The sequence below is a fragment of the Chrysemys picta genome, chromosome 3 (assembly GCF_011386835.1).
Source record: "Chrysemys picta bellii isolate R12L10 chromosome 3, ASM1138683v2, whole genome shotgun sequence".
Lineage (NCBI taxonomy): Eukaryota > Metazoa > Chordata > Testudines > Emydidae > Chrysemys > Chrysemys picta.
In genome coordinates this window covers 145,144,412-145,169,918 of record NC_088793.1, presented here as the reverse complement: position 1 = coordinate 145,169,918, position 25,507 = coordinate 145,144,412, and the positions used below count along the sequence as shown (strand labels likewise).

Genomic DNA, 25,507 nt, shown 5'->3' with positions numbered 1-25,507 from the left:
TTATGGTTTAAAAGGTAAGAGAGTATTTCTGACGGAGTGAAAAAGCAGATTTCATTCTCTCCCTCCCTGCTTCATTTTCAGATAAACAGAGAGATGTCTCACTCTGAAAACAAAGGGCTGATATTGGGCATAATGGCAGGGGCTGCTGGAATAAGCTTGGTACTGGTTTGGTATCACAAGAGTCGAAAATCTGGGGCAACTGTAAATTTGCCTGCATTTCTAGATTTACGCAGCAGATTTCATTATGTAGATTTGCAAAATGAAACTCATAATGAGCAAGGAACAGTAATGGCTTTACAAGGAAGACAGCTTCAGATACTGGAAAAATTGAATGGCTTACTATTGAGTGTGGAAGAACTGAAGAGAGAAGTGAAGTTTCTTAAAGAAGCTGTTCCAAAGCTGGAAGAGGTTGTTCGAGATGAGCTGCAAGGGAAGGCTGGTGTTCGTCAGATTAGCCCTTTACACAAAGCCACCAGAAAAAGAAGAGCTGAGACAGCTTATGGTGCAACAGAAACTACCAGCTCTGAGGAGGCAGATAGTGAAGGAGGGTGAGTCTTTAAAATATTTCATGCACAATACACTTTAAAATTGGCACGCAAACAACATTTTAGTACCATATATGTGGAATTATGTTCTGTAAACAGCAGTCTAGTTTATTTATGTTTCATGTGTACTAATTATTCTATATCTAAGCATCTGAAAAAGCTTTCCAAATCAGTAGGGCCATCCTCTACCCTGCTGTGGCAGATTTGCACAGGTCTTCTAGGAATGTCAATTTTGTACAGAAAAAAACAAATCAAAATGAAGCATTTTGGAACACATGGGATGGAATGGTTCAATATTTTGTTTCAATGTGACTTTTAATATTTAAATTTATATTTTCTAATATAAAATTTTAGTTTTATATTTTCTATTATAATATAAAATTTTAGAGTAATAAAACACAGTTTTTTTCCAAAATATTTATTTTGCCTGAAATTTTAAATTTTTTGGGGTTTGTTCCTATTCAGAATGAAAACAGATTTTGAAATCATGAAATTTCCTGCATAACATAACTTCTGGCTCCTGCACAGCGCTGCTCCTAACCTTCTCATGGAGGCATCCCCTATCGGCACAACTTCAGATGGAATGTTTAAAAAGAAGTTCCTTCTGAAATGTGTCAAAAATGTTACTCTTGGATCATTTTTTAAGGGTCCCAGTTGTGTCTAAGAGTTATTTAGTGTTTTCCCTTCAAAGTGCGTTATACTCCTCACTAATTGTGTTCAATGCTCCCCATTGCCTGAGAAGTGAGTATACCATTTGCTTAGTGAGGTCATCATTTGCTGGCCTGGAAACACAGAATCTAAGCTCAGTTTCTGATCTCACTTTCTGTAAGTTTAAACAGGCACAGCATGGGCAATGACATACCATTCAGTCCTTGGCCTTTTTTCTAGGACTGCAAATAAATGCCAGTTGTCATGAAGGATTATGTAGAATTTTATTAATGGGTTACTGAAGTCCTTTATAAATATTTTTCTCTTTTAAGAAAAGGAAAGAAATAGGAGTTTGCCCCAAATGTGTGTTCTCAACTCTTCAGTGCATATGCTGACAAATCTGCTACACCACTTAGAGACTGTGCTCTGAAGAGAGCTCTCTTAATGTCCATGCAAATGTGTTCATGGAATGACTGCAATATCTTTTAAATCAAATTAGATTAATGTAATAAATTCTAAACATGCTGTAGAATTGTAAAGGCTTGCATTTAGTAACAGTCTAAGACAATATAGAGAGCCAGCTTCTATGATCTGTCTTTAATGTGATGAGGGAAAAGTTCTGGGATCATGCTTTTGGTTTAATTGTGTTTTAGTAGGGAAATTCCACAGAGAGAGAGCATCTCTCTTGTTTGAGATACTAAAGGTGCGATACCGTCAAAGAAATACAGAACGGCTTTTCTGTATTTATGCCTTTTCTGTTGTTTCTGACTTCTAGTGGCTTTAAAGGTAGTTATCGAATGGTTCTGTAAACAGGTGTTGCATATTATGGTAACCTGTTGTGTCTGAATATTATATGTGTAGGGTAGACTGCATCTAACATGAATACTGAAAATTAGTAAATCTAACTAATCAAATATATTATACAAAATCATTATTGTTGGTCAAAGTTGTTGGTAGACTTCAATACTAATATTCCCCAGATGTATTTGAAGTTATATGTAGGCTGTCTTTTAAATCAAATCAGATTAATGTAATAATAAACTATGATATTCTTGGATTATTAGTTTGACTGTCATAGGAAAATGTTTTAATAACATACAGATTTACCTGAGGCTGAAATAATCAATAGCCTTTTTTTTTTTTTTTTTTTTTTTTTTTACACTAAGTTAACCTCTAAAGGTGAAAATGTAGAACACCACTTTTCTACTGAAATATTTTTTATTTTGAGCCTGAGTAGATACTCTATACCTTACCGTCATGGTTCTTTGCAATAGTCTTTCCTTTACAAATGCTTAATAACTTTACTTACATTGAAAAGCATATACACAATATAACAAAACACCCAAGTGCAAAGCTGACCCTCTTGTCATTGAAATAGTTACTTAAGATTCACTTTCTCTGTTACCTATAAGAATCACAATTATAATAATAATAAAAAAACCTAAACACTACCTTTTACTTGAACTATGAAGCTGTGCACATGTCTAACCTCAGTCTGAAACATATTGCTCTGAAGTCTAAGCTTGCTCATAATAGTGCTCTCCACCTTTTGTTACTCTCAGTCACTGGATTATTTCGAAGTTTAGGTTCTGATCCTGCAAAAACTTATGTATGAGTCTAACTTTATGTACATGAGAAGTCCCATTGACTTCAGTTAGATTACATGCATGGGTCAGTGTCTGCAAGGTTGGCCTTAGATTGCAAGTTCTTTATGGCTCTACTTCATACTTAAGCACATGCCTAAATTTAAGCACATAAGTAATCCCATTGACTTCAGTGGAAGTACTGATATGATTAAAATTAGTACTGATTAAAATGTGCTGGGTGCTTTTCAATCTTTACTCAAACTTTTAGAACCAGGGTGATATAAAAGGCTTCTAGCTTGTTCTGGTGAAGCCAGTCATTGGGCTCCTTTTAGCATTTTTCACATCAGTAATTTTTTAATATTTTCTTACTTTGTCATTTAGCAATTGGAAGAATTCTCTATTTTGAGGTAAATCAGCCTCTGATTCAAACTGATAAACTGCATATATCCTTGCTTTAATGAGAAGATGTCTTTAAATCTGTGTTCCCTTCTTAGTACAGTAACTCCTCACTTAACGTCCTCCCACTTAACATCATTAAGAAGTTATGTCGCTGCTCCATTAGGGAACATGCTCATTTAAAGTTGTGCAATGCTCCCTTATAACGTCGTTTGGCTGACTTTACAAGGGATCATTGCACAAGTTCCTCTTCTCCACCTCCTCCCCCTCTCTTCCTCCCAGCACGGGGACGCAGCATACTCCGGGGAGGAGGTGGAGTGGGGGTGGGAAGAGGAAGGCCTGGAGCATCCCCCGGCAAAGTCAGCACCTGTTCTTCTCGGGAGAAGCTGCTGCTGTGCAAGGTGCTTCCTGGCGTCCTTGCCTGCCTCATTGTCTGCAGCGGGCTGTGCCTGTGTGGGATAAGATGGGCACCTCCTCACCACAGTACAGTACTGTACAGTATAATGCCTTTTGTCTGCCCCCTCTCCCCCCAAATTTCCTTGGAACCTAACCCCCCGCATTTACATTAAATCTTATGGGAAAATTGGATTCATTTAACATAGTTTCACTTAAAGTTGCATTTTTCAGGAACGTTAAGTGAGGAGTTATTGTATGTAATGCTTTCATACTGAAAATGTTTAAAATATCTTATAAAGGTGTAGGGGAGAGAACAGTCAGTGAGTAAATTCATAGGTAGATGAGACTCAATGTATTTGTTCCCTGATCCTGCAAACAGTTAAGCAGATGCTTAAATTATGTCGAGTATACTCATTGCTCTTTGAAAATAGGGCTACTAACATGTGAAGTCATGCATGTGTAACTATTTGCAGGATCAGAGCCATAGATGGTACTGTACTCTCTTTGGACCTTTTGCTGTAGGGACAAGTAGTTTTTAAACTTGCTATCTGAAAAACTGTGAAAAGGTCAAACTAGGAGAAGATTAAAAACATTGCTGTACTACATCTGGGCTATCAGCATCCATCACTGCTAGGTTTTTTTGGTGGCCAGTTCTGATGGACTAATTGAGTGTCTTGTGACTCTTTTCAGCAAGAATGGAGTTGTAGTAGAATACACTACAGCTCCCAGAAACCAGTGGTTTTGCCTTAATGTAACATTGTTCCAGCATGTTTCATTTAATAATAACCTAGTATTTTTCCTTTGTCAGAGATTTATTTAAGAGATACTGTTTTTTCTTTTTTTAAGTATCAAAACGAACAATTCAACAACATCATTTATCTTTATCAAGGGAACGGATTGTCTCCTCCACATATTTCTGAGCGCGGGGGGGGGGGGGGAGTGCTACATATGAATATTAATACAGACTAGGAGAGTTTTTTTTTTTTTTAAATGCACTTCCATGGGATCAGAGGGGGGATGATGTGCAACCACCTGCCCATTCTATTCCAACTCACCCTGTCTCCTCCCTCTTCCCCAGCACAGGCTGTGGGCTAGAAAAGGAGTTCTTCCCTTTGGTCTGGGAGGTAAGGAAAGGCACATTATGTGGACTGATGGGGATATGATCTGGCCATAGAGAACATTATTACTTCCCTGATATTTTTGTTTTGTTATTGATGAAGCTTATTCACTTGTTATGATTTCCACAACAAAATATTGCTCAGCTGTGAGATGCTTATAGATTTTCTAAGTGAAGTTGTAGAAAAATTGTATTATGATCTGGCCGTCTGGAGCTGATGCTTGGTATTGTCAGGTTGACCCAAGACCCTTTGGAGTTCTCTGATGGGCTTGCTTTTGAATGCTTCTCAGCACAAACTTGACCTTGGCAATTTTGCTTATATGGGAACATCTTGCAGTAATCATGTTAGTCTGTTTTTCAGCCTTGGACAGAATGTTTTTGCAGGGGAAAAAAAACAAATGGGGAGATGTTATTTCTGCTAATTATCATTCATGATAATTGATAACACTGAGACCTTGATTCCCATGAGTAAAATCAAACACTTTTAAACTTTAAAGGGTGTTTGATGTGGTTCAAAAAAGCTTTTAACTCTACAATACTGTAACTGTAAAAGTGTACAGGAACGTGTAGTTCCATTTACAATTGCTATTTAATCATTGCTACTTTACACTATAACTCCAAGCATTTTCAGTTGCTAGTTAAACAAAAGAACCCTTTTTACCTGAATGTCAGGATTCCAACTGATTTGCAAGAAGGTGTTCAGCACTGAAGCATGCATTACAGCTAAAGAAGCCTCTAAAAATATACTGCTTTTTTGGTGATTTATATAGTCCATTATATACACCGCTTACATATGCAGTAGCTTTACAACCAGTTCAAAATAATAATGAAATAGCAACACATTGCACTTTTAAATATGTTTTAGCAGACTACAGTAAATATTTAACAATTTTCAAATCCTGACTCTGCTGAAGTCAATGGAACTTTTGCCATTGGATTTCAGTGGTATGAGGATTCAGCTCTAAACTAATAGATAAATATATAAAAATCTGTTCTGAATATTTCACTTTTGTCCATCATACTTTGCTTTTCAATTTGTCACTAAAAAGCTTTTATTCCTCTTCTTTCCCATACCAGAGGGGAAATTTAAGTTTAGAAACTACCGTGGCAAATCTGGCAATTCTGTTATTCAATAAGCAGCTGCATACTTATTACTTTAACTTATCCAAGCAAGCTGTAAATGCACAATGTCATTTTAATTCTGGTAGTTTTCGGAGAGTGATTTATTGGAGAGAGGATTTAAATAAAAGTATCAAAAATCATTTAGCTCTATATTTCCAACACACTATAATGATCCTATTTCTAGAAAATTATTTGTATGTTTTGGTTGTTCTGAGCAAATTTGACTGAATTATTTATTGCTTAGGGTGTGCAATAAATATTAAAAATATGCAATTTGTATTTTATTCTGGTCATGGTAACTTTGAGCGCTCTGTGCTTGATAGCAAATAGTTTCCAAAGATTACTGCAAATAGATTGTTCCATAAGAACATGATTTTCAAAAAATGGATGCCAACAGTTACTCTTATTTATTTATGGTATGTGCACCTAAATAGATGGCTAGAACTTCAAATGTCTTTTGGAGTCAATGGAGATTGTTGAGTGGTCAGCTCTTTGGAAAATAAGGCTACTTATTTATCTCTGTGTGGCAATTTATAAAATATGATTCTTTCCTTAGTTGTATTTTCCCATAACTCAGTCAGTGAAGTTAGTGAACTACTTTAGTTTTTCCAGTGTGGGATATTAATCTTCTGAATGTACAAAATATATTGATGTAATTAATCATGCTTAACATGTAAATAGCATTTGACATCATTAAAGCATTTTGCAAAATTCAGATACACAGCACTTGTAACATTTGTGCGATTGGTTAGTATTTACACCTGCATTTCACAGATGGGGTAAATGAGTCTCAGGATTCAAGTGAGTTTTTCAAGGCTACTGTAATGGAATGCTAAAATATATTGTACTGTTCAGGCTCTAGATGTCTCTGTGCATAAAATACCATATTTAAGCTAACCTCAGCCATACCTGGCAGTGCCTTAAAGGATCTTCTGATGAACACATCTGATAGGTATCTTGCTCAGAAGCAAGCTCTGTAGCCAGTCCATATCTGGAAACAGAACCATGACAGCTACAGAGACAATGTCAAAAACAGAATAAGAACTCACAGTATTTCTGTGCTCTAACCACTAGGCAATGTCCCTGACAATCATGTTGTGCAGACTTAAACTTGATGCATTCTTCCTAACTATTGCCTAATATGCTAATTATAATGAATCTATTCTCCAGTTCAGAATAAATGTAAAATGAATGTGAAACTATCAGGAACTGAGCTAACTTCTTTAAAGTTGGGGAACTGGCACAAATTGTTATAGAATGTTTTGTCAATATTTAGACTATATAATTATTGTTTCTATAATTTTAGCTATATTACAGCTCACAGTGATACTGAAGGAGAATCCGAAGAAGAAAGGGGATGGATTAGTTTACCTGCAGCATCTGCAAGAACAGAAGAGGAAACAGAATTATTTAATCTTCTGCAGCAGGTGGACAGTTTGCATTGTGGTTCAGATGATGATAAAAAGGAGAGCTTCAGACTGTTACTTGAGAAAGAGGAAAAGGTACTAAGGGATAAATGTACAATTATTTTCATAGTCCTGGCTCTAGGTTCACTACTGTATATGTCATCCTTTTTAACTCTGAAATATTAGAACTAAAGTACAGAAGACTAGAAGGTGTTGTACAACAATTTACATTAAAAACAAATAATTATTTCAAAGTATCATCACATCAGTATTTTTATTAGGGTAGCTGTAAAGGTTTAATTGTTTTGTATATCAAGTTCCAGTTTGTTACAGCTTCTTAAGGAACAGACATGTAATGGACTTTTTTTTAGGCAGTAGGAGTAGTTTTTCCAGCTCTCAAAATTGTCTATATGGAAAAGTCCTATGGAATTAAATAGGGAAGAAACCAACAGGGATCTAAAGAAATTTAAAGAGTGTTTATAGAAATGACACTAAAAACCAATAGGGAGAGATCCACTGAAGTCAATGGAACTATGATATTTGCATCACCTGGGGATCTGCCCCATAAAAATCAAATAGAGTGATCATTAGTGTGTAGTTTTTTTTAAAGCATCCTATAGGAGGGTATCACTGCTCACTCACCTCTTGAGTGCCTTCTAGTGGCTGGGTGTGGTAATGCAGGCCTTTCTTGCACCTGGCTGTAGGTTGTCAACCTCGCTTGGTGGGTCTTCAGTGGCTCAGCTCTCCAGCCAAGTCTCACAGTCCATATGAATGAATGAACCCCTTCTGGGTTAACAAGGTTCCAACAAGGACTAGCAGAGTGTCCTTATTAGTGACTTCACCAATGTCTCTGGACCCTTTGAGTCTAGCCTCTTTATCGGGCTTTTAATAAAGAACCCCACCAGGACTGTTTGTCTACCCTCACCAGGGCCCTGTTTCTTGGCCCTTTAAATCTAGTTCCTTTTCTTGGGCTTTTAAACAAGCTGTGTCCCTTTCCAGGGCTTAGGCCACTCCAGCACTTGCTGGTGGGGGACCCGGGTCCATCTACTACTCCAGGTCCCAACACACAGCAGCCACTTACTGCTCCCTCTAGTTTGCTGCTGCTATTCCTTGGGCCTTTTCCCATGCAGCTCCCTTCTCTTTGCCCATACCTCAGAGCTTAAGTTCTCAGAGCCTCTTCCTCCTCTCTGAATGCAACTACCACCAGAACCCTTCTGCTTCTCTGGAGCTTCTGTGACCAGTGAGGAGCACCCTTCTCTGCTCCTCTGGTCACAGCCAGCAACTGACCTGCTCAGGCCTTGTAGCTCCTTTTATCTGAGCCTGCTGGACTCTGATTGGCTCCTTCCATGTAGCCTGTCTAAGCAGGCCTATAGGACCCACCTTTGCTGCTCTTTTCCTAGGGCAGGGTGTAGTAGGACCGCAGGGCCTCCAACAGGGGGCCGCAAAGGCCTAGTACACCCTGCTACAGAGGGATATAATTCTCTATTAAATTCTAAAGGATGATTTAAAAAACCCATAAAAAGTTACAATTTTCTGGTACATTCTCTAGGACAGGGATAGTCAATTATTGTTTGCCAAAGTCTAAATATCTTGGTATAGTCAAGGTCCAGACTCCAGAGAAAATAATAATAATAAAAAAAACCCAATAATGATGATAAGTAAATAAGAAGATGTTGGGGTCCGTTCAAAAATGTCTGGCAATCCGAATTTGGCCTGCGATCTGACTATTTACTATCCCTGCTCCAGGACTTTTCCTTTAAGGTGAGCTTGACGTTTCAGCACTTGTGCTGTCATTGAAATCACTGGGAGTTTTAGGTGCAGTAATTAATACAGTGCTCACTCTTCATACATTTCTTCTGGTTAGGCAGATATTATTGCTTTTGGTAGTGTTCCTCATTTAAGTAAGTGTAGAAAATAGCCGTCAGACTGGTAGATATGATACTTACTGTGAGTGTATGATGAGATTTTTATTTCATGCACAAAGAAAACATCCTAATTGCTTACTGCATGCTATTTTTATAATGGATTACCCTTTTATTTGTAATAATGAATAGTTATAGAAAGTCCTTTTGTAAAGAAAACAAAGAAAAACCCTGAACAAACCTAATACATGTGTTCCAGCTAAGTGTCCCAATATTTATCTTCTCTTCTTAGGGGAAAAATTCATCTGTCTTACACTCCAAACATAATAAACATAGTGTGGCAGGAATAAAAATAGCCAAAAATTCACCATCTTTCAATGAGGGGAATGAGGGGGAGAATAAATATGCTGTTAAATTATTTTAACTTTTATTCAAGGAAACTATATAAAATTACATTTACATTTTAGTCAATTTAATGGTCTAATATATCTGCTTCTTCCATCTCCTTTCAGTATGGAAACCATGAGGGGTTTCTTTGGAGACTTGCACGAGCTTATGGAGATATGTTTGAGATGACTACAGATGTTGAAGAAAAGAAGAAATATGTTGCTAATGGTAGGGGGAGCAAAAAACTGGCTAGATAAAATGACACCTGATTATTGTAGAAAGGCTCATTCTGTGAACTTTTAGTGGCACTTTTCCCTGAAATGTCATAGTCCAAGTAATTTGTAATCTGGTTTTATACAGATAGCATTTAGACCTTGATGAAAATGTTTTGCATGATAAAACTGCCACGTATTTTGGCATCAAGCACTTAGTTTCACTCTACTCAGAAGATGTCCAGGACTGGATTAGAAGGGGTTTTGCCAGTCAGGATTGGCTCCAGTCAGTGCTTTTAATACTTAAATATGAGCCAGACTGACACAGAACTAAAATAAGAAAAAATCTTCAGCCTGATGATGTCTAAATAAATGCCAAGGCTAAGGCAATTTTTTTTCCTAGGGCAAAGGTTGGGGTCCTCTGAGGCCCCACAGTTTAGTAACCCCGTCTTAGGTGAGGAGGGCTGAATATGGCTCTTTCGGGAGCCTGTGAATACTGAGGACTAGAAGCAGTGCTAAAGAATGAAAAGCAGAATATGCTGCATCCACTGCACCGAGCCTGTGTATCCAACATCTCCTGGATGTCCTGTTGTCAGCTTAATCTCAAACTGGTCAAAACTGAATTCCTGATTTTTCCCTCTCACTACCTCCTTTTTTCCTCTGCAACTTTCCAAAGCACCACCATCTTGGCCATCGCTCGGGTTCATAACTGGGAGGTCATCGTTTGCTTTCTCTCCCTGGTCCTGCACATTTAAGCTGTATCTAAATCCTGACACCTCTTCAGTACCTCTAGCATCTTCCTTTCTCAATGAGAAATTCTCACCCAGGCCGTCTTGATCTCGATTACTGCACAATTCTTCTCTCTTGTCTCTCTGACATCCCCATGGCCCTCTCCTGTCCATACAACACACTGCCACTAAAATAATCCTCTTTGCCCATTTCTTTGATTACATCACTCCCTCTGTACCTCATCCACTGGCTCCCCCTCCTCTCCTGCATCAAATTTAACTTGTCCTGACTGCCTTCAGAGCCCTACATAGTCCTGCTTCTCCTTACTTATCTCTTTGGGTACATCTACACTACAGGGGGGAGTCGATTTAAGATACGCAAATTCAGCTACGTGAATAGCGTAGCTGAATTCGACGTATCGCAGCCGATTTACCCCGCTGTGAGGACGGCGGAAAATCAACTTCTGCGGCTTCCCGTCGACGGCGCTTACTCCCACCTCCGCTGGTGAAGTAAGAGCGTCGATTCGGGGATCGATTGTCGCGTCCCGATGGGACGCGACAAATTTATCCCCGAGAGGTCGATTTCTACCCGCCGATTCAGGCGGGTAGTGTAGACCTAGCCTTTGTCTTGTTCTGAGTTTTCATTAACCCACTCTGTTCCTCCAGGGATGCCAGCCTGGACCACTCATTTGATAGCTTCTCTCACACACACCTCTCCCTGCCATCTTTCATGCTACCCTTACACATGCTGTGTCCTTCCTGAGCTGCTCTGCAGGGTACCTACTCTGTCTGCCATCACATCTCTTGTGAAGACTCATCTCTGTCTTGATTCCTATAAGAAACTTGCTAACTAACATTGTCTTGCTTCACGACTAACTTGGATATAATTTACATGCACGGTATGTGTTTAATATTAACACAAGTATATCTTTGTTACTCCCTTCCCCTTACTCACTGTCTATTTGTTTACATGTCTGTCTGTACAGTGAGCTCCTTCGGGCAGGGATGTTCCCTTCTTTGTTTGGAAAGTGCCCAGCACACACACAGCACACAAAATAAATAATAAAATAATAATAAAACTATACTTTGATCTCACATCATTTGCTGCTGCTTTTGATTAATTTTAGCACTTGTTGATGAGAGATAATGACAGGGCAGAGAGAGATGAGAAGCAATGGTGATATGTGAAGTGGGTCAGAGGTATTCATGTGATCAGCAGTGTTGCGTCACAGCCTGTTCAGATATTTATCCTGCAATGGCTGGGTGTTCTGAGTTCTGAAGTCTCTTGCAGCATTTTTTTTTTTTTTTTAATTTTTAGTTTGGGAAGAGGCTCAGAGAGAACTGTTTCTAAAGTGGACTTGGCACAGTAACTTATTTTTAATTCCAACTGGACAGAGGATTGTTTGCTTTACCTCTTGTTTTTATAGTTATTTTTAATAATAATAATAAAATGTCGCTTAATTGGTTACAGCTAAGGCTTTAGACACAGCAATCTCATCATCTGGACTCCTACTCAAAATGTGAATTTGGCCAAGTCGCTTAATTTCTTCATTCCTGAGTCAAAAGCAGAACATCACTGAAAACCAGTTGGTTGCATCTGAATTGAACTGTCCTAAGTAAACAAAAATATAAAAAATACATTTGTGTATGTATTATGAATCCATAATGTTACAATATCCCTCTCAGTGTTTACATGGAAAATCAGATTGGTTTCTTTTATATCTAAAGTATATTATCTCACAGTGTAGTTCCTGGCTTAATCTAAGATGGAGAGATGCTTTAGTATAACTTTTTCTTTTACAGGAAAGATTGTAGCTGAAAAAGCTATTCAGCTGGATACCATGAGCGCTGATAGCCACCAATGGTAAGTTTGAATAATGGAGAAATATTGTTTGTATTATGGTTTTCTGCGAAGTCAGAAAGCTGAAATAGTCTATAAAAAATGTCCACAACAAGTCCTATAAGAGTTACAGGCTCCATATTTTATCATTGTAGGTTATTGGTTGGATATCAGTTTCGTAAGGTAGCTGTTTATAACTTTATATGGTTTTATTTACCCAGCATAATGCAGTTACATCTAATAATTACATTAAAATCTTTTGAGAAAAGCTTGCTATAGTACATGAAACCTCAGTTTTTGATGAAACAAGGCACTAAACAATTTTCCAGTAAGTATGATGAAATGTAGGAATGAGTATTTGATTACACCAGTATCTCATAATGTCCATACAAACTACAATTTTCCATTTTCTTTCTTTTCCTAAACTATTCAAAACAGTTGTTTGACATGATTTTATTTTTGATGTTATTTCTCTGATCTAATTCAAATGCACCCATCCAAAGCACTAGTTGAACTTACAGTCTGTAGCAATGAAAGTTAAACAATAAGGGCCACATTCTGATACATATTGAGTAGTATCTTTCTATGCAAGTATTCCCACTGGAATCCAGAGTTTTAGACAGGTGCATTGTAATAATAAATTAAATGAACCATATATTCATAGAAATACTTTAGGAATAGCTAATTATGAAAAAAGACAAAACAAAAAGTAAACAATGTAATGGAAGAGAGAGACAAATGGAAAATTATGGCTTATGTGAACATTTGGAGATATGGGTGTAGCCGGATACTAATTTCTGCATTTTATCGTATTGCTTACTGAAATGCTGTTAGTTTGGGACCTCAAGATACTGGCCCAATGTCTGTCCAAAATTGAAAATCCTCCCACATCCCCAGAATTAAGACTTTTCGATCACTCTTCCAAAATTAATTCCTCCTCCGCGCAACAAGAAAGAAACTGAGTGTAGTTAATGACTTCCAGCATTAATTGGAGGCCAACAAATTTGGTTCTGGTGGACCAATAGGGAAAGAAAGCTCCAAAATCATGTCTTCAGACTCCTGTTATTTAACCAAGGGAGTTATTTGCTGCAGCACTTCAGCTGATCTCCTTATATATTGTGAGGAGTAGGTGATTTATGAGGTATTTAGGCCTTTACTGGTTAACTCCAATAACATAAATTACACCTGGAAATGAGTTGGCGGCCAGTGCAGAACATAAAGATCAAATGTGATGTGCTCCCTGTGCCGAACATTACATAGCAAATGGATCACTGCTTTCTACACTAGCAGGACTATTCTTACAGTCTTACATTTGAAAATTAATATATTGTTTTCCTGTAGCTTGATGTAAAAATTAGGATCATGAACAAAATGGCATATGAAAAGTTGGTACTAGAGTTGGGCAAAATTTAGAATTTCTTTTGCATGAAATTCCAACATTTCAAAATTGTCTTTAGTCCCAAATTGGCATAAAAAAGTCAAAATTTCCTGAAAAAAGAAGTTTCTAAAAATTTAGTTTTGTTGCTATCAAAATGACCACATTAAGGCACTTTGTTTCAGTAAGGTCAAAGCCCTTTGTGTTAACTTTTATATTCTACAATAATTTTAAAGTAATATAATATAGTTGAAACAAATTGTTTGTACCTTTATTAAAATAAAGCACTTATGAAAGTCTATATGTTCCCATGAAATGTTTCAAGTTTGGCAGGTCAGCATTTCTGACAGAAACATATTCCATCAAAAAAATTTCTGCTAGCTTTAACTGGTGTCTCCTCAGTGCTGCTATTTTATTTATTAATTGTTTACTTCTTTTCTCCTTGCTGATGAAAGTTTTGTTGCTGTTTCTTTCATTCCAGGGTTAGTTTATTAATTATTTGCTAATTATTGCATCAGTTTAGTCTGTCTGCTACTACGCTGAGATCCGCACTTTATTGTGTTGTCCCTGCACAGGGGTTCCTGAGAGAGTTGCTATGCTTTTAAAATGGTGTATTTCCCCCTTCTTTGATGTTACTCTCACCTCTCCTTGATCCAGCTCTGCTTTCTGGCTATGGGCCATTAAAGAGGTATAGTATGGAAGGGGAGTTTAGACTGTGCTAGAGGACATTACCCCTTGAGGCTTTTAATTTATCCTCTCCTCCTTGCTGACTTTGTCATAGTTTAGAAGTAAAATACTGTAATGACAGGCCCCGCTAGCAGGGGAAAATAAGTACAAAAGTAAGGAAAGAAAAGGTGTCCCAAAATTAGAGTGATCAAAAAAATTGTTCTAGAGGTTGAAGTGTGGAAGGAAATCCCATGTTTCTTAAGCTGTGGTGTCTTGTTGCAGAAAAAAATTATATACGTTCTACAGTTTCATCCTTGTATTTCTGTCCTTGGTAAGTTTGAACTTTTCTTTTACTATGCAGCCAGAGGTACGGAGGCTTTTCAAAAGTATAATGGCATTGTAAGTTTCATTAGTTTGGAATGATCAAGTGCTCAGCATTGGTGGTGATTTTAAGGATTAATGTGGTATAGACTGTAAAGTAGTTTATAATCCCACTTTGTTTATGAAGAATATTGTAATATTTGATATTATTCTCCTGATTAGTACTGGATAAGGGTTATCTCTAATTCACTTTGCAAATGTAATATAGATGGGCTGCAGTAATAAAAGCAATAATATTATAGTATTCCTAGCAGGCAGCGAAGTCTACTTATCTGCTTTGATTAAGGCCATGTTTACACTTGCACTTATGTCGGCAAAGTTTTTGTTGCTCCAGGGTGTGAAAAAAACACTCTCCTGAGCGACGTAAATTTTGCCATCATAAGCGCTCATGTGCACAGCGCTATGTTGGCGGAAGATGCTCTCCCACTGACATTGCTACCGCTGCTCGTTGAGCTGTTTTATTGTGTTGACTGGAGAAGTCTCTCGAGGCTACACAAGTGCTGCTGTAAGTGGAGACGTGGCCTTAGTTTGTACAGTTCTTTCTCTTCCTCTTTCACCCTTGATTACACAGACGCTTGTAATTTAATAATAGGGGGGGGGAAATGAAATTTAATTAAACAACTCTGAATTGTACATCAAATTTTTATTCCTTCCTTTTGTGGAAGAAAATTTGTTTTATAAGTTGGCACTAATGTTTCCCTGGATTTTATTCTGTTTGTCTATTGGGAACATAAAATATATCGGTCTCAGAGGATTAGGATAATAGGCTTCTTTGAAAGCTTTTCTCAGAAGCTTATCTCTAATAATTAGGAGCTCTAATTAGAACATACATAAATTTCTATATGTACAAGCCAAGGAAGTTCAGCAACTGTGAAGTATAATTGATTGAGGGGAAATTGCTAATTCTGGCCTTCTTTTCCCACCCATACAGATTTTTTAGATTTATTTGACCTGGTAAACCATATTCTATATATTACATGTCAACTTGGTGTCTTCATTTAGTCTGTTAGAAAAGTTCTATGATATGAGAACAAGTGATGGGCTTTCTGAGCAAGGCCTCCCTTCAACAGAGAGATACCTTCGTGTCTACCTATCTCTATACTTAAAAGTTTTTTAGTGTAGCCTGTTGGTTAGGAGTATGAAAAAAATCACACACTCTCCTACTAACATAGCTGTGCTGGCAAAAGGCCTATTGTATACACAGTTATATCAGCAAAAAGGTCCTATTGCCAGTATATCTTTTTTAGTTTGCGGAACTGGTATAAGTTATTTATTTGGGCAGAAGCACTCTTTTGCTGGCATAAGCAATGTCTCCATTAGGAGGGTTTGCTGGTATAGCTAAGGTCGTTTTTTACCTACTTTCCACATCTGCCTCCAGAAAAATGCCTGGAATAGGGCCAACTGCCTGTCTGTGTTTAGTTGTGTGATCTGTCAGTGCAGAAGATAATCTTTTAGGCAAAAAGATATCAGTACCAGAGCTTTCAGTGTTTTTACCAGCAGCTTGCCAGGTACTCAATATTCATCTTCAAATTAAATTTATCAGTGGGATAAATATAGAAAGTACTGACCAAAACATCTTTTATCAATCAGTCAGCCTTGGCAATCAATCTTTTTGCAGCTGCTGCTAATCTCAGAATTAATAGATGCATCCAGATTTCAGCTGCTGAGTGGTCATACTTTATTTTATGGTTCCCGGATAGATCATGCAGCCTTTAGATTGTTTGACTAGAGATATTTTAAACTGTTGACAATGAAAATCATAGCTGTAATTTTCGTCTATCTAATCAGTCCAGTCCCCTGTGAAGAGGGATTAGAACTATAGTAAGATTTTAATAAAAGATGTAAATGTTGACAATGCCCTCATATGTTTGAACACCTTGCAGCATTTTAATTTGTGGAACTTGTTGCAACTTCCATGGGAGCGGAATGCAAAAATTGGCATTTGTCAGTTAACCAGCTTTTTTAAAAAAAAAAAACTCAAACAGAATCTTGTTTGTGATTGTTTTATGACGAGGGGCCCTACCAAATTCATGGTCCATTTTGGTCAATTTCATGGCCAGGGGGTATAAAATTAGTCAACTTCACGTTTTCAGATGTTTAGATCTGAAATTTCACTGTGTTGTAACCGTGGGGGTCCTGACCCAAAAGGCAGTCAGGGTTAGGCTGTCACAAGGCTGTTGTAACAGGATCATGGGATTGCCACCCTTACTTCTGCCTTGCTGCTGGCCGGGGTGCTGCCTTCAGGGCTGGGCAGCTAGAGAGGAAGGGTGCTGGCCGGACGCACAGCTTTAAAGCCAGCTCCACTGCCAGCAGCAGTTCAGAAATGATGGTCGGAGGTATGTGGGGTTGGTTACCATATGGTTTTCCTGGCAGTCTCCTGCCCAAGTGGGGGGCTGACAGCTGGAGTAGCAGCATCCCCATGTGTGTGTGACAGCTGGAGCTGCAGCTTCCCTGCGCAGGTGGGTGGGGGTGACAGCTCGAGCTGCAGAGTTTCCTGCAGCCGGGGAAGGTTCCCAGAGGTGGGTCTGACCCATTCTGGGAGTGGCCCCTGCAGGGGAAGAGCAAGTCCTGTCCCTCCCCATACCCAGGACTAGAAACTGGAGCCCTGCGCAGGGTAGGGGCTCCCAGCTGGGCACCAGATTTCACAGGGAAGAACAGATTTCATGGTCCGTGATGAGTTTTTCACGACCGTGAATTTGGTAGGGCCCTATTTATGTCAGAGGCTTTCAACCTTTTTTCATTTGCGGACTCCTAAAAAATTTCGAATGGAGGTGTGGACTCCTTTGGAAATCTTAGACATAGTTTGCGGACCCTAGTTTGAAAACCACTGTTCTATGACCTTAATAAATATAAGGAGCTGTTAGACTATAACAGGTACATTTTTTATTTCAGCTACAGCATTATTTACAAAAACATCCCATTCTGCTGTTTTTTTAGCCACTTTTCTAGAACAATTGTTAAAACTAAATAAATGTTTTTCTGTGAGTAGCAAAGTCTTCTGCACTTTTTCCTCTTTACACTTTTCATATGCCACTGCTCAATCCCCTGTACCCACTTTTCGGATGAGGAAGGTTGGTTACAAGCTCTGCAAAGAGCAGAAAGATTTCATAATACAATCTGTTTTGACTGACATTTGTTAACACAGAAAGTTTTCTATACTTAACATGGCCGATGTATATGTTAGCCACACAACTAACTTAATGTCACAGTTAATTATTTATATTTAGTTTATAGGATGTCGCTGATTACAGAAAGTCTGAGAGCACATACACACAATTTAATACAAATGACTTTTCCAAGTGAAATCCCCACACAGTACAACCGCACCCAACAGTCCTCTTCCCCGTGCACATGTGTGTTAAGCAAAAGCTCAGTGCCAAACTCAAGGTCTGTCAGATCAGCAGGGGAAGTGAATTCTATAATTGACTATGCTGAGCCAGCTGGGTTGGGATATTCTGGTGTGGGGCTTTCTCAGTCTCTCCTGTTGAAGCCGTTCCACTTTGTATAAATACTTAGTCATTGGTGCTCGGGGACTGGACTCTGGGTCTCCCATCTCGCTGGTGACTGACCTAAAACCACCAGGCTATAGAATCATTGTCACCTTCTCTCTCCAATGACTCTTTAGTGATTTATCTCAAGTGGAATAGCTTCAACAGGAGAGATTGAGGGAGCACCACATCAAAATATCCCATAGCCCAGTGGTTGGAGCACTTTCCTGAGAGCTGTGGGAGAGCCTTGTTTAAATAATTTCTCCCTGTCAGGCTGGGGGGTGAGGGAGAGCTGAACCTGGGTCTCCCACATCCCAGGTGAATACTCTCACCAGTGGGCTAAAAGTTATAAGATGAGCACCACTGCCGCCGCCTCCTCCTCTGGCCGTTAATAAGTGCGCCCAACTTATTCTCACAAGAAGTGACTTAGGTATCTAAACAACCTGACTTCAAGAGAGGGGTTCCCAGCTGCGGATCTCCAGCACAGATAGGCCCTGCAGCCTGGATTTAGGCACCTGACTCTGTAAGAGGGATGATGATGACTATTGACTGTTGTTGGCAGCTCCCTGCCTAGTGTGCTGGCTTTTTTGGATTGCATTCTCAGGTATCTCTCTCTCCCCATGTATTGTATAGGGAGCTTAGGCTTCTAAGTCAGGCTTTGTGGGTCCCATTTCTGTGCCAGTGATTTTGTAGGCACTTAAAAGTCAGGTGTTGCAACACGCAGTTACACCTAGGTTCTTTGGTGGGTCTGGGCCTCTGAGGCTAACACTACCAATTAGATTTCAGAGTAGCAGCTGTGTTAGTCTGTATCTGCAAAAAGAACAGGAGTACTTGTGGCACCTTAGAGACTAACAAATTTATTAGAGCATAAGCTTTCGTGGGCTACAGCCCACTTCTTCGGATGCATATAGAATGGAACATATATTGAGGAGATATATATACACACATACAGAGAGCATGAACAGGTGGGAGTTGTCTTACCAACTCTGAGAGGCCAATTAAGAAAGAGAAAAAAAAAACTTTTGAAGTGATAATCAAGATAGCCCAGTACAGACAGTTTTAACAGTACAAAACTGTCTGTACTGGGCTATCTTGATTATCACTTCAAAAGTTTTTTTTTTCTCTTTCTTAATTGGCCTCTCAGAGTTGGTAAGACAACTCCCACCTGTTCATGCTCTCTGTATGTGTGTATATATATCTCCTCAATATATGTTCCATTCTATATGCATCCGAAGAAGTGGGCTGTAGCCCACGAAAGCTTATGCTCTAATAAATTTGTTAGTCTCTAAGGTGCCACAAGTACTCCTGTTCTTACTATCAATTAGGAAGTCATCTGTATGCTCCACTAGTTTAAACTTCAGTGTGACATTAAGGGTAGTTGTTCTGTGTTATGTTTGTTTTGTAAAGAGCAAAAGTCCAATGCAGAGCACATTGTAACTTCCAGACTGGCTTATTGCAGTGTCATGGAGAGGTCTGGATATGACAGAGATAGTGTGTAAATGCCCAGCCAGAAGGTGCTTTTGGCTTCCTATCACCCCCGAGAATCCAAAAATAGTCAGGGATCTCAATGCACTCTCAAACTGTGAATTTCCTGAACTAAAGGGGAACAGCTTCCTCAGTAATAGGGACATGCATTATAACCATCCCCATTATAATTTGGGAATCTCACTCTCATCATTTTGACTTTACCATATTAAGCTTCACCCAACTCACAATTGGTGTTATGCTCCCAGTCCTAGGAGAAGTTACTACTGCATGTGCATGAAACCAAGTTTGTCAATGCTTTAACTTGGTTATTATACATCTATGCACATGTGTGACTAACAAAAGAGTCTAGTCCTCAGGTCTAGCCAACTTGGACATTTCAAATTTTAAAGTATTTGAGTTGTGTGAGGACAGGAGAGGGCTAGGAAAGGGGAAGGGAGTTATTTATATGGGAAAAAAATATCTTTATATTAACCCATATCTAATATAGGGCTGAAGGGATTTTACACAAAGTTCCCAGCAAAATAGAGAATACTGTCAGGCATCCACAATAGCAGAAATGTTCTAGATAATGTCAGGGTTTGAAGGGGTAATCGCTAAAAAATATTTCCCTAGGGAAACAAAGTTCATCAAAACTGTGAAATATGTGTGAGGATAATACTTTACAGCTAAGATAACTTTCTAACTTGGAAGTAATATTTTTATACACTTTTATAGCTAAGGCTCATAACACTTTTCTCCTTTAATTACACATTTATTTTTATATTATAGCTGAGCCAGATAGCACCACTGTGCCTAAGGTGAGCAGCTGTTTCCATTATAAACTCTTCATTTTTTAAAAGGTTGAAACTTTGGCCAAAAAACTTTCCCTCAGCTGAAACTTGGCATAACGAGATCTCAGGTTGGGAAAGATTTTTCCCATGTTTGATTTATGAGACGACACAAGAATACATATAATGTGTGTGTATGGATCTGTGTTTTTTAATTATGCTTAGTGTCGACCCATTGTATACACTTATTATTTTGACAGAAATAATGTAAAACTTCAAATATATAGGCCCAGATGCAGGAGAGATGTTTCAGGGGCTGCAAATTGCCTGTTGGTAAGTGGGCCTAAGGGAGAACTTACATAATTTACTGTTTATTTCTAGCCTCTAAGCAGGTAAATTTATGCACATTTAGACAACTGATAGAGGGCTACAGCAGTAAGATTACATAGTTGCTGAAGCTAGTGATTAGAGTTGATAGTAATTTTTTTTCCTGCAGAAAATTTTGAGGTTATTTATTTATTTGCAGAAAACAAACATTCGGAAATGCTATTGTAGAGTCTCCTGGGAGTTGTAATTCAGGTGGCTCATGCTCCCAGACTCTTTTATAATATGGGCTCCCTGGTCAGACTACATCTTCCATAACTAAGGCTGTGAGTCTGTCACAGAGGTCACCGAAGTCACGGAATCCGTGACTTCTGCAGCAGCTGGTGCTGGCTCAGGGGCTGCCCAAGCCAGGCAGCCCCTGGGTCAGCAGCAGCAGTTTGGGTGTGTGGGAGGGGGCTCAGGGCTAGGGGCAGAAGGGTGTGGGGGGGCACTTAACTGGGGGTAGGGAGCTCCCCGGCTCTCACTGGCATGGCCCTGCAGCTCCTAGGCAGCGGCGGGGGTCTGCGCCGCATGCTGTCCGCCTCCGCAAGCCCCGCCCCCACAGCTCCCATTGGCTGCGGTTTCTGGCCAATTGGAGCTGCGGCAGCCGGCACTTGTGGTAGGAGCAGCGGAAGCCCCTGCCAGCCCCGCCAAACCCCTCCCCCCCGGACCAGTGGGGTCCCAGGCCACCTCCCCCAGCACCCGTGGTGCCCTCGGACTGTCCCCCCGCACCCAGAACACCCCCAGCCTGAGTTTTAGTCAGGGGGTATTTTTAGTAAAAGTCATGGACAGGTCACAGGCCCATGAATTTCTGTTTACGGCCCATGACCTGTCCATGACTTTTACTAAAAATACCTGTGACTAAAACTTAGCCTTGATAAACCGTGGTCTCCTTCTTGGTGAAGGGAAATGGTGAATCATGAGAAATAGAGCCCAGCTCATAGAGGAAAATTAGGGTATGAGGCACCTTCTGCAGCAAGGTCCTTTGATTAGTGGCACTCTGTTGGAAATTCTGCAGCAATTCAGATAGATGAATAGGACATAGTTTGGGATTGCGGCATAAACACACCAGTTGGATGTTTCTGCTAAAATGATCAGTAAGGAAATCATGACAGTTAAATTATCATAGTTAGGTTTCATAGTTAACATTCAGTTGAGATTAACCGAGCTATTCACGCCTCTGAGAACTATTGTTTCACACTGTGCAGATTCATAAAGATATGACTGTTGATTTATGCTCTCTTAATATTTTAATTTATATCTGCAGCCATACGAGATAAAAACAAATATTTTAAAAATTAAAGTTTAGTTTCTAGGGGACAGTTCTGCTACATATTCCATGGCCACAGAAATGCAGAAGGCCCATAATATTCTGTTAATGTTGTTTTGGGTACAACAAATTAATCTGCAATGTATACTAGTCTAAAATGGTGTGCCTTTGGATTCCTCTTTGTATATTGCTGTGTCCTTTACAATGTTGTACTATATGAAAATTCTCCAATTTAATTTGCATTCAGGTGGGTATTTTTTAAAACTGTTGGGTTTTTTCCAGTGTGTTTGCTTGTGTTAGCTGCAGTGTGTCTGCTGGACCTGACATTTCCATGGAGCTCAGCTTTATTACTTTTATGAGATCTTACAACAAAAACTAATGTTCCTGCCAGCCTGGATTAACCAATGTGTTCTTTCTGTGCTTGCATGGGACCCCTATCTCAGTGGGGCCATCCGATGACCGGGGGTGGGATGGGGGAACCCTGAGCAGCACTGCATTGCAATGCCACTTGCTCAAATTTGGCCTGGCTGCCCCCCATTGATGCAGAATTGGGCAACCAGGACCTGGAGAAGCTACCCTAGCCCAGGATGGCACTGATGAATGGCCAGCAAGGTTGCGGGGATAATGGGTGAGTTGGTGGTGGGCTATGGGTTTAGTGAAGAGAGCAATTGGGGATGTTGGCAGTGGCAGGGTTGGAGGCTGGAATGAGGTGCTGAGGGCTGTGTGAACAGTATGTATGTCTGGGCTGCTGGAATGTGTGTGAGGACTGTCAGGTTAAGTGTGGGCTGGTGGAGGCTTGTTATGTGGAGTAGGAGGGGCACTTGGAGGTCTGTGGGGAGAGTGGGGCATTGGGTAGTATGTGTGTGAAGTGGGGCATGTAGGAGGTGGGGGTGCTTTGCTGTCTATTTTATGAAAGGTTCGGAGCAGGCAATTTCCACAGTGCACAAGGCCCCAAAATTCTTTCTTCCAGGCCGGGTTCCTGCCAGGGTCTACAGTATAGACTCTGTTGCATTCCAAGTAAGGAAAAACCGCAGGACTTTGCTTTGCATCTTGGCAGGCTTGCAGATTCCTAACCCGAACCCCACATTTTCACCAACATAAGTAAATGAGCATCCCACTGATGCTTACATGTGCTCTGAGACTAATCAGATGCATTTTTATAACTAAACACTCTATAAATAGTGGTAAGAAAGGCTGTAACTTTAGGCACAAACCCATGATCTCTGTAATGTAAAGTAACAGTAATCATACAGCGGGGCACAGACTATCCAACAAATTCTTGGACTGCATTGGAGACAACTTTTTATTTCAGAAGGTTGAAAAAGCTACTAGGGGGGAAGCTGTTCTAGACTTGATTTTAACAAATAGGGAGGAACTCGTTGAGAATGTGAAAGTAGAAGGCAGCCTGGGTGAAAGTGATCATGAAATCATAGAGTTTGCAATTCTAACGAAGGGTAGAAGGGAGAACAGCAAAATAGAGACAATGGATTTCAGGAAGGCAGATTTTGGGAAGCTCAGAGAGCTGATAGGTAAGGTCCCATGGGAATCAAGACTGAGGGGAAAAACAACTGAGGAGAGTTGGCAGTTTTTCAAAGGGACACTATTAAGGGCCCAAAAGCAAGCTATTCCGCTGGTTAGGAAAGATAGAAAATGTGGCAAAAGACCACCTTGGCTTAACCATGAGATCTTGCATGATCTAAAAAATAAAAAGGAGTCATATAAAAAATGGAAACTAGGACAGATTACAAAGGAGGAATATAGGCAAACAACACAGGAATGCAGGGGCAAGATTAGAAAGGCAAAGGCCCAAAATGAGCTCAAACTAGCTACGGGAATAAAAGGAAACAAGAAGACTTTTTATCAATACATTAGAAGCAAGAGGAAGACCAAAGACAGGGTAGGCCCACTGCTTAGTGAAGAGGGAGAAACAGTAACAGGAAACTTGGAAATGGCAGAGATGCTTAATGACTTCTTTGTTTCGGTCTTCACCGAGAAGTCTGAAGCAATGCCTAACATAGTGAATGCTAATGGGAAGGGGGTAGGTTTAGCGGATAAAATAAAAAAAGAACAAGTTAAAAATCACTTAGAAAAGTTAGATGCCTGCAAGTCACCCGGGCCTGATGAAATGCATCCTAGAATACTCAAGGAGCTAATAGAGGAGGTATCTGAGCCTCTAGCTATTATCTTTGGAAAGTCATGGGAGACGGGAGAGATTCCAGAAGACTGGAAAAGGGCAAATATAGTGCCCATCTATAAAAAGGGAAATAAAAACAACCCAGGTAACTACAGACCAGTTAGTTTAACTTCTGTGCCAGGGAAGATAATGGAGCAAGTAATTAAGGAAATCATCTGCAAACACTTGGAAGGTGGTAAGGTGATAGGGAACAGCCAGCATGGATATGTGAAGAACAAATCATGTCAAACCAATCTGATAGCTTTCTTTGATAGAATAACGAGCCTTGTGGATAAGGGTGAAGCGGTGGATGTGGTATACCTAGACTTTAGTAAGGCATTTGATACGGTCTCGCATGATATTCTTATCGATAAACTAGGCAAATACAAATTAGATGGGGCTACTATAAGGTGGGTGCATAACTGGCTGGATAACCGTACTCAGAGTTGTTATTAATGGTTCCCAATCCTGCTGGAAAGGCGTAACGAGTGGGGTTCCGCAGGGGTCTGTCTTGGGACCGGCTCTGTTCAATATCTTCATCAATGACTTAGATATTGGCATAGAAAGTACGCTTATTAAGTTTGCGGATGATACCAAACTGGGAGGGATTGCAACTACTTTGGAGGACAGGGTCATAATTCAAAATGATCTGGACAAATTGGAGAAATGGTCTGAGTTAAACAGGATGAAGTTTAACAAAGACAAATGCAAAGTGCTCCACTTAGGAAGGAAAAATCAATTTCACACATACAGAATGGGAAAAGACTGTCTAGGAAGGAGTACGGCAGAAAGGGATCTAGGGGTTATAGTGGACCACAAGCTAAATATGAGTCAACAGTGTGATGCTGTTGCAAAAAAAGCAAACATGATTCTGGGATGCATTAACAGGTGTGTTGTGAGCAAGACACGAGAAGTCATTCTTCCGCTCTACTCTGCTCTGGTTAGGCCTCAGCTGGAGTATTGTGTCCAGTTCTGGGCGCCGCATTTTAAAAAAGATGTGGAGAAATTGGAAAGGGTCCAAAGAAGAGCAACAAGAATGATTAAAGGTCTTGAGAACATGACCTATGAAGGAAGGCTGAAAAAACTGGGTTTGTTTAGTTTGGAGAAGAGAAGACTGAGAGGGGACATGATAGCAGTTTACAGGTATCTAAAAGGGTGTCATGAGGAGGAGGGAGAGAACTTGTTCACCTTAGCCTCTAAGGATAGAACCAGAAACAATGGGTTTAAACTGCAGCAAGGGAGGTCTAGGTTGGACATTAGGAAAAAGTTCCTAACTGTCAGGGTGGTTAAA

General features: G+C 39.7%; 1 protein-coding gene across 3 annotated transcripts in view; it reads left to right on the top strand.

Annotated features, from left to right (window-relative positions):
- RMDN2 (regulator of microtubule dynamics 2) overlaps positions 1-25,507 on the top strand; it is a 60,576-nt gene that overhangs the window by 1,593 nt on the left and 33,476 nt on the right. For all 3 annotated transcript variants that reach the window (XR_010599803.1, XR_010599802.1, XM_042848427.2), the window contains exons 2-5: positions 82-548; positions 7,117-7,312; positions 9,591-9,693; positions 12,209-12,269. Coding sequence is in view for 1 of the 3 variants with exons in the window: in XM_042848427.2 (XP_042704361.2) it covers positions 94-548; positions 7,117-7,312; positions 9,591-9,693; positions 12,209-12,269 (815 nt within the window). In the remaining 2 variants the exon portion in view is untranslated. The remainder of the gene's footprint in view (positions 1-81; positions 549-7,116; positions 7,313-9,590; positions 9,694-12,208; positions 12,270-25,507) is intronic.